This window comes from Ambystoma mexicanum, chromosome 5p (assembly GCF_040938575.1).
Source record: "Ambystoma mexicanum isolate Mex_15411 chromosome 5p, UKY_AmexF1_1, whole genome shotgun sequence".
Taxonomy (NCBI): domain Eukaryota; kingdom Metazoa; phylum Chordata; class Amphibia; order Caudata; family Ambystomatidae; genus Ambystoma; species Ambystoma mexicanum.
In genome coordinates, this window is record NC_090930.1 from 1153791201 (window position 1) to 1153806565 (window position 15365).

At 45.0% G+C, this 15365-nt stretch overlaps 1 protein-coding gene and 1 non-coding gene across 2 annotated transcripts; both read left to right on the plus strand.

Moving 5' to 3' along the window:
* The first annotated feature begins 286 nt into the window (after window positions 1-286).
* Window positions 287-5038, plus strand: GMNN (geminin DNA replication inhibitor). Its single transcript, XM_069613628.1, has 7 exons — window positions 287-391; window positions 2186-2243; window positions 2910-3011; window positions 3236-3374; window positions 3557-3639; window positions 4097-4207; window positions 4632-5038. Exons 2-7 carry the CDS (start codon window positions 2193-2195, stop codon window positions 4788-4790), a joined length of 645 nt encoding a protein of 214 aa, XP_069469729.1. The 5' UTR covers window positions 287-391; window positions 2186-2192; the 3' UTR covers window positions 4791-5038.
* Window positions 5039-5804: 766 nt separating this feature from the next.
* On the plus strand, window positions 5805-5917 carry LOC138481879 (small nucleolar RNA SNORD89). Its single transcript, XR_011274470.1, has one exon. It is a non-coding gene; the product is annotated as a small nucleolar RNA SNORD89 (small nucleolar RNA).
* Window positions 5918-15365: the final 9448 nt, after the last annotated feature.

A 15365-nucleotide genomic window follows, 5' to 3' on the forward strand; every position in this document is an offset into this window, starting at 1 on the left:
GGTAGAGATCGACATTTGCTTCAGCATTAGCTAAAATTAACAAAAGAGGTCACCAGCCAAACTGTAATGCAAAGCTTTCTTTTAAGTGAATCTTATTAATGTGTGGATCAGTTTAAGCGCCGAACGTCTGCGTACTCGTACACCTCCATCCCTCCAATCCCCCCTTAAAGAAAACGTACATATCAATAGGTAGCATGTAGACTATGGGCACTAGGGCAGCCCTGTGGCTATGGCTGCGAGATTTGGGAGGGGCGCTGCCAGGAAGCAACGTCACTAGTGGGCGGTTCTTAACGGGAGGGACAGCGACATCCCCTTTTTAAAAGCTGCGCACAGCGCGCGAACGACAGAACACTTCTGGTTGAGGAGCGTCACACTGCGGCCAACTGGATTGGTATGTATGATTCCTCTAAAGGCGGCAGGCCACGAAGCCATCCCATCCGGTCCCTGTGCGGCGTTACGCAGCCTACATTTCTCTCCCGCCGCTTACCCGTTTGTATATCCCTGGCTTTACTTGTTCTCGCGCATCCCCCCGCTTCCTGGCGCTTCTCGCTGCACCCCCCCTCCACGACTTGATTTGTGCCTGCGCCCCTTCCCGCGACTTTTTACTCTTCTCGCGCACCGCTCGGTTTTGTCAACCCTGCCCCGTCTTTATCCCACCTGCCCCTCCTCGATACACGCCAGAGCTCACTAATTTGGAGTGTATTTCCCGATTTGTTTTTTTTTAAATGTATCACAAAATGTCACCTCTTCCCGCCCAATTCAAATTTCCCCTGATCCCAATGCAAGTCAGTGTGCATATATTCTACCACTTCCCGCCACAATCCTCTCCCTCTTTGGGGGATTGTATGGCTCGCTATGTTTCACGACCTGGCTACAACTCCCCTGGCTACAACTCCCCGGTCTCTGTCCCGCGCTCCACGAAACACGCCGCCGCCATCCCGCCTTTTCGTTCGAACCCCCTGAAAATTACCCCCCACCCGTTCCCTCCTGATGTGTCTTCAGAATGTTTTATCGTGTTTAAAGGGGCTTCCGACGGACTCTTCAGACATATGCTTCGGTGATTCCCCCCAGCTCCCCAGACATGCAGTCCCAGGAGGCACCCCGGCTTCCCGCCTGCTAGGTAGTACAGTTTACGTGTCCCTGTGTGGGGCCAAGAGGGTCCCTTTGGGTGCCGCGGGATAGTGGCAGCAGTGCACATATGCACAGACTGTCACGACGCCATACCTCCGCCGTTTGAGTGTGGACTTGGCGGGCGGGAGTCCATTGAGTTGTGCAGGTGAGGCCCGCCAAAGAGCAGGGCTTGTGGCGCCCCTGCTGGACATTGTTTTACTGAAGGCGTTAACTGGAATAAGGTTGTTGCCCTTTTACTGGATCCCGCAGGAAGAACGAACCCACGGTATACCGCCCAGTAGTGGCCATTTTTTTAGGCTTGCAATGTGCTGTTGGAGGGGGGTCGCTTTTTTGCTGGCTTATGTGTCCGTGCGTAACATCTGTCCTTTACTTTTTTTTTTTTTTAAACAAGCTGGGAGATGGTCATGCGTTTTGGACTAAGTTGGTCCGCGCCCATATCTTGGATGGGGCATGCTTCATGGGCAGTAGGTAGACTTCTAAAGTGGGGGTTGCCGTGTGTTATGGGAAGGGTTTCGGAGCACTTGGTGCATTGTGTCGAGCTAAACTGGTTTTGGTGGAGCGGGGGAGGGTAGAGGAGTCCACTGCTATTGATCAAGTTGTCGTGGGGGACCTGAGGCAATCTTCGTGTAAATGGTACTGGCGTTCAAGCTGAAACAGGATGTTTGTATATGGCAGCGGGATGTTGACTCTTGTGTAGAACTGACACAATATGTTGGTGTAACCTTGTGACAAGGCGAACTCGCTCTAGGTAGAAATAATACACGTAGTCTTGTTGTGGCCAGTGTGCCTAGTTGCAGCGTTTCAGTCGATGGTAGTCCTTGTCCTGCTGTCAGAAGTGTCCATGCAGGGACTCGACTGCGCATGGACTCGGGAGTTCAATGCAGTGCAGCACAACCAAATGCATTACAACTACTCAGTGAGATGCAGTGCCTATAAATGGCCTCTTAAAGAAACCTCTCAGTAGCTTTGTGCCCTATTCAGTTTTGTAACTATTAGATGCACTGTGGTATTTTTGCTTGTGGCACAACTTGACGACAAATTGTTTTGATTGCAGACATACCATGAATGCTAAGAAAGCAGCGACAATGAAGCCTGCATCAGCAAATATTAAGGTAAGCACGTCTGTGGACTCATTTGCAGCCTAGCATCACGGTCTCTAGTCTGCTGAGACTGGATCTGCACTTTGTGTGTAATAGTACGACTTACCTACCAGTCGCACTGATCATGCTGGGTGATATTGGAAAACTGGGTTTATTTTTTATTTTCTACATCCTTAAGTGCCAATATTAAATCAAATAATATGCATGCTTGGTTTTCGTGTCATTTTACTGTTCTGGTGCTAATTCAAAATTAGGCCAAATAAGTGATTTCATTATTGACCGAGTAGTAGTGTGTTTGGGGCAAAGCGGGAAAGACGTTGTCGCTGAATGATTATCGTGAAGGCTAGATTGCTACGTCTGCGTAGATGCCATAGTTTGACATAATCCATAACTTGAGAGTTGCCAGAAGCGATGGTTCCCACAGTTGCGCATTTGTCCTCTAGGGCAAATAAGAGATTATAATCGGTAGTAAAACATTACCGTGGGAAAGGTTACCTATCAGTAACTTTCTCATGCTGGTATTGATTTCCACTGTTTATCTACCTTTTGTGGTTTCACTACCCGCATGGGATAGAAAGCAGAATAGTGTTGCGCGCGTTCTTTGCATACAGCAGTTTAGCTTGCTAGGATTGGTTGTTTACATAATTATAAACTTAATGGAATACTTTTCTTTCACAGAACTTTTTTACAGCCAACGGAAATGTTACTACAGCCCAAAGACGAACTCTTCAGCCAATACAGCCTTCTGCTTCTGGATGCCTTGTTGGTAGGCAGAACGAGGTGTGTACTCGCATATAGTTAATATAGTCAATATGAGCTGAATACACTAAATGACCTCACATAAAACTAAACGGGGTGCTCGCCATTAAATTGGAATCCTACATGTAACTAGTTCCTTTCTGGCGGAAGTAGAACCGTTTGCCAAATACTAGGTGTCAAAAGCATTACTTGCATTTTCGAACCGTTTGATGGGCCTTTAACGCTATTTGGTTTTTACTTTGTAGAGTAAGCATTCTACCAAAAGGAAACTTTGGAATGATCAATTTTCGTCAAAAAAATCCAAAGTTGAAATAGCTATTCACCAAGAACACAACGAGAATCTTGATGGGGTGTCCCAAGAAGCTTACAGCCTTATGGTTAAAGGTATGTATTCTCGCGCTCAGAGTAAAAAAATGTGGCGCTTCAAGTGACTACAAAGCAGCCAATAACTAATCCTTTTGTGAAAAGGAACCTTCAATGCTTATAAAGGGCGTCTGTTTAACATTGTTGTATTTTAAGCCACCACATCCTTGCAGATCAAGTAGTGACATTTCATGTTTTTTCAGAAACTCCACCAGTTCAGTACTGGAAAGAAATAGCGGAGGAAAGGAGAAAAGCCCTTTACGAAGTCCTTCAAGAGAATGAAAAGGTGAGGGCGAATAGTAATGCGCCTGTGGGCTGGGCACTGCAATCGTGGTCAGTGGCAGACAGACCAATAGCTAGGTGGGTGGTTATTGGAGGGTAGTATGTTTTTGCTTATGCCAAGTGTTCTACAAAGAGGCCTACTACATGTTACCCCCCCTCAAACCGTGGGGCAGTCTTCTTGCCTGCCAGTGTCGACTAGTTGTATGAATCTTAACCCTGCCCTTGGGGCAGCAACGACAGATAGAACTACCGTTGTTAGTGCAATGTCCAGCTAGTATATTTCCTCTGGGGATACCCTAATTGGCTGTTAATCTTGCGCAAGTTACTTTTTAGTGGACTGCTTGCATCTTTAGAAGGTCACGTATTTTATTAGTGCTGCTACAGTGAACCTCAATAGCTCTGTATGGCTGGTATCGTGATGTTTGGACCTTCCTTGTTATACAACTACTTTCTTTTTGCAGTTACACAAAGAAATTGAACTGAAAGATGGTGAAATAGCCCGTTTAAAAGAAGAGAACGATGAACTGGCAGAACTAGCAGAGCATGTGCAATTCATGGCAAATATGATTCAGGTAATGTGGAAACTCGCGTGCTGGCAATATAGGCAGCCTGTAATGGCTATTCACGGCTTAATTTATTAATGGGAGTGAATATTAAGCACTTGCATGGTCTTCAGATCCTCTGGCCCTGAAGGGGATTTGAGAAACAGCTTTTGCATACAGTTCTGCTACTGTGCAGAGTCTACACAAGCTGCCGTGATATGGCTGTGCTGTGTAGTGCAATATATGGATCTGAGATTTTTCCCTCCTTGGTTCTTAGCTTGTGATGTTGTATTGTGCCGGTCGGCTGAAACCTCTTTACACCCTCCTGTGCCAAAAGGCCTACTTCCAGCTCCAAATTACCCAGGTCACACCTTAATGTAGCCTTGAGTACTCTTGTACGTTAAATTACATCTTTTTGCACTAGCATATTTTAACGGGCTCATTGTTTTTGCAGAGGTTGACGGGGCAAGCACCTGACAGTATTGAGGCACTGAAGAATCTTGAGTTTGATGCTAGTTGTGACGACACTGCAGAATACAGTGACTCGGAAGAGATGCCACATGTGGACAGTGTTGCACATGCAGAGGACTCCAATTCGAGCGAGACCAGTTAAAGATCAAACTTTCAGAACTTTAAAGTGACCAATTTGCAAGCCACTTATTTATTGCTGGGACACTGCCTTGTTTTGTTCTTACTGAGCCAAAGGACCATGCACTTTTGTCACTGTTTTAATATGGGACGGTTTCATGATATTTGTGCAGGGCATTTTAACATGTTTAATACCAGTTTTGGGTTACTAATGTGTCGTTTAACTGCCTTATTTTATTATTTTTTTTACTTGTTGCTAACTCTGCAACATGTGGATCCCTCTCATAAAGGCATGACTTCTGTTTTTACAGGCTTCATAAGCTGCAGGGAGTCACTTGGGGTCGTACTCTTAAACTTGGACGAACTATTGTTGCATTTGGTTACTTAATTTGAAGCGAATACTGTGTATTTGGTATGTAAATAGTTCTGCTGACTTTGCCTTATTGAGGTAGCTGTACATAACGAATAAACGTTTTTTTACTTTAATGTGTATCATTTGTTCTAAATCGCTAAATCAGTTGGCGAGCGGTGTTATGCTACTTGGACATGGGGCGGGGGGTGTAGACGTGGCCATGTGGTGCAGCGTTAGTAGTAAGGTAGAAATGGAGTGTGTTATTTGGTTAAAGGAGCACTGTATTTCCAGCCCTGCACACAGCTATTCTCTATGCATCTTCACCACTGCGCAAAGCCAAAAAGTATGGGGTGGAATCTGGACACAAGCAATTGCCCCGGTAAATTAAAAGGCTTCTGCTACAGTAATGGTGGGACCCGATAGAACATTTTGTGCGCTTACGATACCACCATGGTGTGTTGGCACAGCAACCCATTTTGTGCCTTCCCATTATGCATAGTGAACGAGTATTATGTTGAGATCAATTTCCTGCAGTCGTCGGAAGTGGCATGAGTAGTTATAGCTCGCTAGTAACTGTTCTGTAGGGTCACAAGGTCTAGATTTGTAGACCCACCACATCAGCCATGAAGCTATCCCACCAGGCTTTCTAATTGTGTAATACGTCTCAAATGCAATGCAAAACAGTACGCTGGGGAATGATGACAGAAAAGGCCGAATTGAAGCGTCTCCACTAGCAGTTTGCTCTCTGTTGGAAACGCTATGACAAATTCCCTTGAAGCGAAATCTGAACTGACCTCGGCTGCTGTGTATTGCATTTGATATGTTGTCTGCAAACTTTTAGGGCCGTAACGTTGTGTTCGTTTACACTCGGTGGCGAATCGTTTCTCAAATGTCGTAATCTGCATAGTAGTCACAATGACGAAACTCATGCTAATGGTACCACGCAACGCTCGGGCTAGAGTGATTTTTTTTTTTTTTTTTTGGTTGAGATTTTGCTATGTTGGTACCTTCTGGAAAACTGGGTGCTGCGTGTTGGGTTTGCTGTGACTATAGGATTGTTAGGGTTTAAGTCACTGGGCAGGGGCTGAAAGCTCCTGGGTGTCGCATGTACCCAATCAATCTGGGCTTGGGCACCCGGTGTCATGTGACTTGTCACAGATCAGTGTTTGCTGGGAGCTACTCCATAGAAAATTTGGCCCCACACATGTATTAAGCTTGCAGTTGAATCGTTATGAGAGCTCCTTGTTCCACAGGGGTAGTGCCCACTTACTGGGTGATTTGCTGAGGAGCTGTTTTAGCTCCATCAAATTCTTGTAAGGAACTAGTTGTTCTGAGTATCCCATGGTAACATTTATTAATCTAACCATGTGTCGGGTGGGCAGTAGCTACTTTTCAGCAATCTTGGGGAGGAGGGGTGCAGTTAGTGGTGATTTCAAGTTGGTGCTGTGAGTTGTAGGTTAATGGCAAGAAACATGTGCATTGTAGACTTTTAAGGCAGACATTCTTTGCATGGTGGTTAGCAATATCAGCTTCCCAGTGCAAGTAGTTAATCCAAGTTTGGGACGTTTTTCTGTTCATGCTTGAAATAGTTCAAGCTACTAGTCCATAAGGGAATTGTATCACATTTTTGACTTCAGGAGAGTTTTTTTTTTAGATTCCTTACATCCGCATATAGTATGGGGGATGTTGTGTAAAGGAGTCAGCATTTTCGTCTGTCACAATTTGCAGTCACTGATCTACAATGCTAGATGCAGCCCATCGTTCCTTGATCTATTAGCGTTAGCTAGTTGCTAGGGGAGATGTTGAGCTGTATTCTGTTCACCCTGGCTCTTGACAGGTCATAGCTGACTATGATCGGTGCACCTTATTGTGCCTTTTTACCATTGGTGCTGTGGGGTGAATGCCCTTGGGGACCATAGTCTAGCAGAGTGGGGGTGTAGGGTGGCATATACTTGGTATGTGTGTAGCCAGGGCAGTTTATGTGGTGTAGCTGCCTTCTAGTGCTAGGTGTGTTGCAGTGGTTGTGAGATCAATGTGCAGCCTGGCCAATTTGACTAGGAGCGGAGCTGTAGCTACTCTGGTGGGCTTGTGTATGAGATGTGTAGAGGTTCTGAGCTTTGGTTTTCAGACATGCTCACTCTTGTTCGGGTTACCAAGCTTTAGTGCATGTCTTTTCCCTGCTTGACAGTGTCCGTGTTTGAGTTGCCTGATGCCAAACATTTACTGTGCTTAGCGATTGCAGGTCATCCCTACAATTGCTAATTGCACCTTAGTGTGCCGTTCGGGTCCAACACTGCCATCCCAGGCAGTGTTGTTGCTACTGTTTCTGGCATTCCATGCAGTGGAGGTTTGAGTGTTAATAACTGGTTGACAGTCAATTGGTGTCACTTGCTGGAACTGGTCATGTTGGATGCTGCCCATTTTCAATGCTGGTGCTAATGGGCCCATTTTTCCGGCGCCTGGGATTTTGTTGCAGCGAGTGGTTGGGTACTGCCATGCTGTTTAATTTGTGAAATTACACCATATCTGAGCATTGCCTGATCAGAGCATATTGGGCCTGATCTTGTCGTCCACCAGGGTTTGGAGTCCTGGGCATTTAGTTTCCAGATAAATGGATGCATCACATGCTCTAGGAAGTGCATACCTTGTTGCCATGTCTTCCTCGTTGCAGCGAACACGTTTCTTTTACTTTGTTTCCTACTGCGTCTATTTCTTTCACTCCAATCACGAGACTTCTCTTTAGTTGACTCGGACTCACCCAGCTGCTTCTCCCTCTGTTCCTATTCTCTCAGTGCTTATTCCTATAGTCGAATCTCATGTTATTGCACTTCCAATATTTATTTGATATCCACCTTGCCATCCTGTTTCGATCAGTCCAATCTTAAACATCTGCTGATTTCTTGCTTATCTTTAATGTTTATTCTCAAGTCTTGTATCTAATTCTATTCCCTGCTTTCAGTACTGAATTATTTATGCGGAATTGGAATGATATTCTAAACACTTATCTGAACTGTTGATCACCCTCTATTACTGGCCTCGTTTTACTGGTTCTGTCCTTTATTGGTTCAGGTCATACCTGTCCCGAATGACATTTTCTGTTTCCTGGGTTTAGGCATCATCTAACACTCTGCTGCTTGTCCACTGTGTCTCAAGGCTCAGTTCTTGCTCCTTTATACCTCCCTACTGGCTGAAGTTATTTCCCCTATGGTCAATCTTTTATGCTGATGATGCTTGTGGCTGTTTTTAACCTTTACTCCTGAGACTGTCCGCATGTCTATTGGCTATCAATTTTTGGATTTTGGCTAATTTTCTTGCACTAAATGCTGCCAAAACTAAGGTATTTTTCTTTCCCGCTAACACCACCAAAACCTCACCCCTCTTCATACAACTCTAAAACCCGAACCAAATACAACAATACCGCTTATATACAACTCTTGCACGCACTTCACTGCAACAGCAGCACGTGACAACGACCGGATACCACATCAACACGCTCATCGAGCAGTGTTCGAACTGAAGCTGCCAACAGCACATCGCAGCTCCCTTGCTCTTTATCTCAATGTTGCCCTACTAATGTACCCTAGACTACCCACCTATCTTTTAGATCTGCCATGGGGGCTAATATGGCGCGATGGTGTGCGGTACAAATATCCTTAACATTAATTGTGCCTCCTTGGCTAGCTCTGCCATTTATCTTTCTGCCTCCATTTATTTTGTCTCCCCACCCCCCATTTCTGCTTCCCATCTGGGACTCCTTTAAGCATCACATTTCCCCATCTTCATGTGCCTGTTGCTAGCACGGTATTCAGAAATCTGACACCTTCTTGATGCCACGAAACTTACTGTCTGCCTTCTTTCTCTGGACTTCTACTGTGCTTTTTGCTATTCTGCTTACCTGTCTTGCACCCCTGAATCTGTTTTCAATGCTTCTATTGTCTACTCTTTCTTAGTCGTGACGTTCTCTTCTTGCTCTACTCTTGGCTGCTGCTTTAGTCGCAGCTCATTCAATTTTGTGTTTTCATGGTCTTGCACCTGATTATCTTTCCGCTTGGGTTTCATTCTATAACCTTCTCGCTTTCTCTGTTCTTGTTCACAATTGCTCTATTAAAATGTGATTCATGTCCTCCATAACTGCAAATACCTTTGCAACCACCTTCTCAGTAAATATCCAAATCAATGGATTTCAACATTACGTGTTAGTAATTGCTTGGCTTCAGTAGTTAATCATTTAGATGGATGGTTGGCAAAAGGTGGGAACTGGCCAAATGCGCCTTGGTATTAATACTATGTCAAATGATGTATTCATAGTTTTGCAATATATTTTTTTTCTCCTTGAAAAAGTAAATTTGTCTGAAATGCATCAGATCCACTAGGACTAAAAGCCTGTTATTTACAAATGGCATTGGTGGATTGCTGTAGTGAAAAGGGGAATCCCGCACCCTCCCTTGGGGCCAGCCCTTGGTGCTACAATCACCTTCCCACACAAGTAAATTTATATGAAGCATAATGAACTCCGTCTGGAAGAAACACAATCACACAGAATATATGATGCTTGCATTTATTTCTATAATGTCTAATGAGAACTAAGTAGCAATTTATAATAATTGGAAATAAAAGATGAATATGCGATTATTTATAATGTGCTCCTAGAAAATGTAGATCAGGTCAGATCACACCCGGGATGCTCGCCGCTACAGGTGCCCGGCACTCCTCGAGAGTGGAGGGGAGGACTGGACAAGGCCCCCACAGTCCTACACCAAAGCGGGGATGTGATGCTAGGAGTTTCGGACCAGATAGTGCACGGCTGGTCGTCCAGGCGCTGTTCCTCTTTGTGCGTGCGTTTCACCAAACAACCCAGGATGAGTGCCTCCCTTACTGGCCCAGGTATAGTTCTCTTATGGGGCTGCACGTCAATCACTATGACGTGCCAGCTCTTTGAGAAGCTTCTGGGCTCATCCTTCCGGGCAGTAAACATGTTTTCGCCTGGAAGGTTACACAACTGGAAACGGCCAGTCTTGGCTCCCAGGCTTCATGCATGTTTTGGGGGAAGGTCTGGCACTTCTGTGTTATCGGTGCACCTGACTCGCAGAGCGAAGCCTAGCAAAGCTGTGCCTGGCTCCCAAGGGCTGCTTAGAGCTTCTTGCAAAGGCTAGATGTTTGTCTTCATGAAGGGCCTTCGCAGTTAACCCCTTACACGCATGTGGGCTCACCCAGTTCGAGAGGCCTGGCTTATTTCATCATTTTCCTTCACGCTTCAAATAAGCTCCAATATACTCACGGTAGTTCAGTAGGTTAGTGCGAGTTACTGCAAGCGCCTAGAAGCTTATCACGATATTTGCTTCATTGTTGGAACACAGAAGTATAATGGATGAAGGATATTAGTTGGTACAAAAAGGTCAAGGCTTCTAAAAAAATGTTATTTTGGTTAACATGCCAAGGATGCTACACTTTGAGAGGTGAAGCTGGGATGTGAGCCTGATGTGCCGTTTCTGCACTCGACTGAACTGTGTTCCAATTCGTGTTGTACCCGTCTGCTATACTGTCTTGGCTATCCTAGCTATGCGCCTCACCCACAAACAGGAAGAATGGTCCTGCAAATCAAGACTGAACTTATTTATATAGCATCTTATCCAAAGTGTTCTACATAGAACGTTTATACACATTACCCAATCGAAATTGGTACTCCCTTTATCGACCCCAGGAGAGTGATTGCGTCAATCGGGTCAGGATTTGAACCTGTGATGTAAAGATCACAGCAACGACACGCTACTTTTGGTGCAAAGTGTAATCTCTCTCTGGTGCCTGGATTATGGCTAAAATATAGACTGGGTATTCTACAAGGGCACTACGTTTATTTTTCTAGAACTGGTTTCTTATCAATGCAACCTGTTCTGTAATCCCCCACAAGAGCAATAGTAACACCACTTGATAAAAGGTAGCAATCGCATTTCTTTGATGTTACAATTTAAAACCGTGCTGACTATTCATACCCATATAACTGACACCTAAAATACAATTGCTAGTTGACCTACAGGACAAAGACCTGGGGTTCTTTTAATCAACGTTCTAACCATTGGTTTAGTAGTGCTATGTGCTTACAGCAACAGCTTTTTTCCCCGGAATGACCACGAAGTGCATACAGCAACAATGCAATAAAAACCACACAGATACTGTGTAGACCTAATTGTGTGGCAGTGCTTCAACAGAATATCCCACTCCTATGTGTAACAAACCATGCACACTGTGCTCCCTCCAAAGAGCTTGATTTTATAATCCAACACGTGACCAAATCTAGTCCGAGCCAAAATGAATTCCTTGAATGAAGCCTCAGGAATAAAGTACAACCGAAAGGTCGTCCGCATAAAGAGACGGTTTCCCCTCCAGATACCCTTTATGCCATCATTTCCCTGATTGAGATAGCCAGAGGCTCTATAAAAAGACAACATAATAGAGGGATTAAGGGACAACCCTGCCTTGTACCCCGATGGATTGGAAAACAATCCGATAAACAACCATTTACTAGTACTCTATAGCCTCTGCATCATTACTCTTATTAATACTTGGCAGAGAAAAACCCCAGCGAACCCTGTCGAGACTGCTTTTTCCTCATCTAGGCTGGTTGCAACGTAGGGGTCCATTGTGTTACTCTTTAAATCTATAACATCCAGTAATTCCCATACATTATCGTAACTCTGCCTACCAATGATGAAGCCTGTTTGATTTTGGTGGATTAATTTTGGAAGCAGGGGGTTAATCCTTACTGCATGCATTTTGGCTGAAAGTACTGCATACATTTTTGACACCTGCATTCAAAAGAGAAGTGGTTCTATAATTACGGCAAATTGATTCTTACCAGGCTTAGGGATCACAGATATTACCACACTCAGTCTTCATGGTATTAACTACTCGTTCAGATTCGGGGATCTTTTTAAAGCTGGCTTGTCCAACCTTTTTGAATGTGGGGCCAAAGCATTAACTTTTTGTCACCCAGTGTGCCCACGAGCCAAAAATCAACAACCTCACCCAAAGCAGTATATTTAAAAAGCGATATTGTGTGACTGTTGACAGAATATCATATGATAGGTTATTTATAACGTGCTTAATACCCAGAGGTTTCTAAGCACAGACCCAGGTGTCGAACCTGTGGTGTTCTGTGAGCGTGTTGCCCCTGAGCTATCCTTCCGAGACAATCACAAGCAGTGATAGCCATGCAGCCCCAAAGATAGCTTTTGGTGTCATGGCCAGTGATCAAAGGTTAGTTGCTTTTGATTTCTTTCAGTGTGTATGTGTTATTTTTCCGAAATAGTCGGGGCGACCGAGTGTAGTGAGGGAGCTATAAAGAATCTAGGTTGGGTTTGTGGGGGTCAAACCCCCCAACCCCCCAAGAATTTTTTTCCAAAGATGGGGTTGAAATGGTGCATTTTACAGCTGAAAAAGTTCAGAAATAGTGGGGTTGAGGGAGCTATAAGGATCTAGGGGGGTTCCCCCCAGAATTCTTTTTCAAATATAGAGTTGAAATGGTGCATACAGCACGTGGGCATGCATTGGCATCCTCCTCCTGCTTGATCTCACCATGCCATCCTGCTCAACCGTCTCCATGATAACCTGGGTGTCACTGGTCAGCCTCTGGCATGGCTGACCTCTTTCCTCTCCGACATACCCTCCCAGGTCCAACTTGGGTACTTCATCTCCTTATCTTTTTTTCTCTACCCGTGGTGTCCCCCAGGGGTCTAACCTCTCCCTGGCTGTTCAACCAATACCTGGCACTCCTTGCCCACCATTTCACACCTCTCTGCCCCAACTTTCAGTGCTATGCGGCTGACGCCCAGCTAATTTTCAGGCTACCCCCAGCCTTCTCCTTCCCTCATCTCTGACTGTCTGCTATCCAGGAGAGGTGTGCCGCCAATGACCTCTGCCTTAATGCCAGTAAGACCGAGATTCAACTCATTGGCACACCTGTTCCCTCCTTTGGGCGGCCTCTCTTGGTCCTCTGCCTGCTCCCACCTGTAAGGCTAAAAACCTTGGGGTCATCTTCAACTCCACACTCTCCTCTCCCCACATCTCCGACGTCTCTAAGAAGTCGCACTACCAGCTGCACCTCCTCTGAGGTATTCTTTCTTTCCTCTCCTTCCCCCGGAAGCTCACAGTCTCCAGAGCTCAGGTTCTCTCTAGGCTGGACTATTGCAACAGCCTCTTTCTAAATCTGCCTGCTTCTACTGTCCGCCCTCTGCAACTTTTCCAGAACAGGACTGCGAGACTTGTCCTTGGTCTCTGTCTTGAAATGGGGAAAATCTTCCTCGGGACCAGCCCTTCAGAGCAAAATACAGGTTCTATTGTGCCGAGCAGTGAACTCATGCTAGTGACAAATGACACCTTCAAAAAGTTTTTAGCATTTATTAGAAACAGTGAATTTCAGCAACATCTTCGGATTCAAGTTAGAGAAGATTACAAAGCACGACACTTAAAAATATAGAGAAACATAGAACTTGGAGAAACAGAGAAACACAGTCTTACGCCCCTTCCATCAGCACTGGGAGACCCTGGCCCTCATAAGCTAGCTGTAGCAAGCCCTGCTCAGAGGACAGCGCTGCAGGGTGCCGACAGAGCAGCAGGTTCCGGACACTCGATTTTGCTCGAACCAAGTCCACAGATCAATCTCCCACCTGAGTCATGTGGGCATGCATTTTTATAATCTCGTGTTGTCAGTCCATGACGCACAGTTCCAGAACTTTCCCTGTGCAAAATATAGGCTTGCTCATGGAAAAACCCAACTCTGAATTTCCACTGTGTTCCTTTCTGTGCCCCTCCCTGCTTGGAGCCCATCTGCGCGAAAGCTCAGGAATGTCTTATCAGTGCCTTCCCAGAGAAAGAGGATTTGTTTACGAAGCCATGCAGGGCTACAGTTAGAAAGGCAGAATATTCTAAGAGAAGCCGAGATGAATTAACCCCATGTGAGCAAGCTCTAAAAGGCATGCACTCATAGCTTAGTGTTCATAGCGCTTAAGATTGCCTATATAAGCGCTATATAGGTGCCATAATGTTCCAAACACTCCAATAATTTCTATTAGCTACAGAACTGGGGCCTTCGCCCTGCCTGTCTATCTACAATGCATAATGTGATCTACCACTCCTACTAGGCCTGCATATTCCTTGTAGCTCACTACTGCAGAACGGAGGTGCTACAACAGACTACTGTCAGCATTTTTGCACATGCTTTGAATAAACTATTGGCTTTCAGCGGCTAATGCTGTCATCTAAAGCCCTGATTGGCAAATTTGCAATTTTGTGTTTCACTACAGTCTCAAGCCCAGGGATCGTATCTCTCCAGGACTGAAATCTCTGCACTGGCTTCCAGGGACTGCAAAGATTAAGTTCAAAACCCTATGCATCGTCCACAAGGTCTTCTGGGGCTTTGGGCCTCAATACCTTTGACTCTCTCTTCCCAAATATCTTCCTTCTCGAGGTCTTTGCTCATCCACTCCAACTCCAGTCGCTTCTCCAAGCAACGAGTTGGTGGTAGATCTTTCTTCAGCTGGGGCCTACCTCTGGAACAGCCTCCCTTAAACTTGAGGAGAACCATATCCGGTTTCGAAAGCACCTCAAAACTTTTCTCTTTGCTTCTGCTTTTTCTCCGCCTCTCTGCTGACCTTCTGCTGTAACCGGTACTTCACTGGCTAATTATTATTTATTCCCCTGCACTGCACTGTCCTTGCCACCTCCCTTGCACTTGCGCAATCTGAATGACACCTGGCCTAGTAGGATCATTGTCCGTCATCCCTTGTTCCCCTCCCTTGTCTCGTCATCGCCTTGAAACACACGTGTATAGGCACAATTAAATGCCATATCATAACAGCAGTCATGATGTTCAGCATGAGAGACGTGGCAATTTCTTATGTTTAATATCTTGCGGCACAAATGCTACCTTGTCTCATGAATAAAGTGGTATTATAAAAAAATACATTACTTTTGTGGTGACATTCAGAACTGTAGATTGTTTTGAGAAAAAAAAGATGAAAAATCAACTCATAGGATACATTTAGTTGCATGTTTGGAAGAACAGAAACAGCAAAGAAAGCATGTCCTGTCGCTTTACATTTTTGAAATGCGTATCAAACTAATGGAGGCCTGTCTGTTTTATAATAAGATAATTCAAAAAAGAAGTGGAAGTACTCCTGTAGCTGATCTTGGGTTGCAATTTGTCAAAAATGAATATTATCTTTTGATGGTTATCTTCAGTTTTTTATTGCC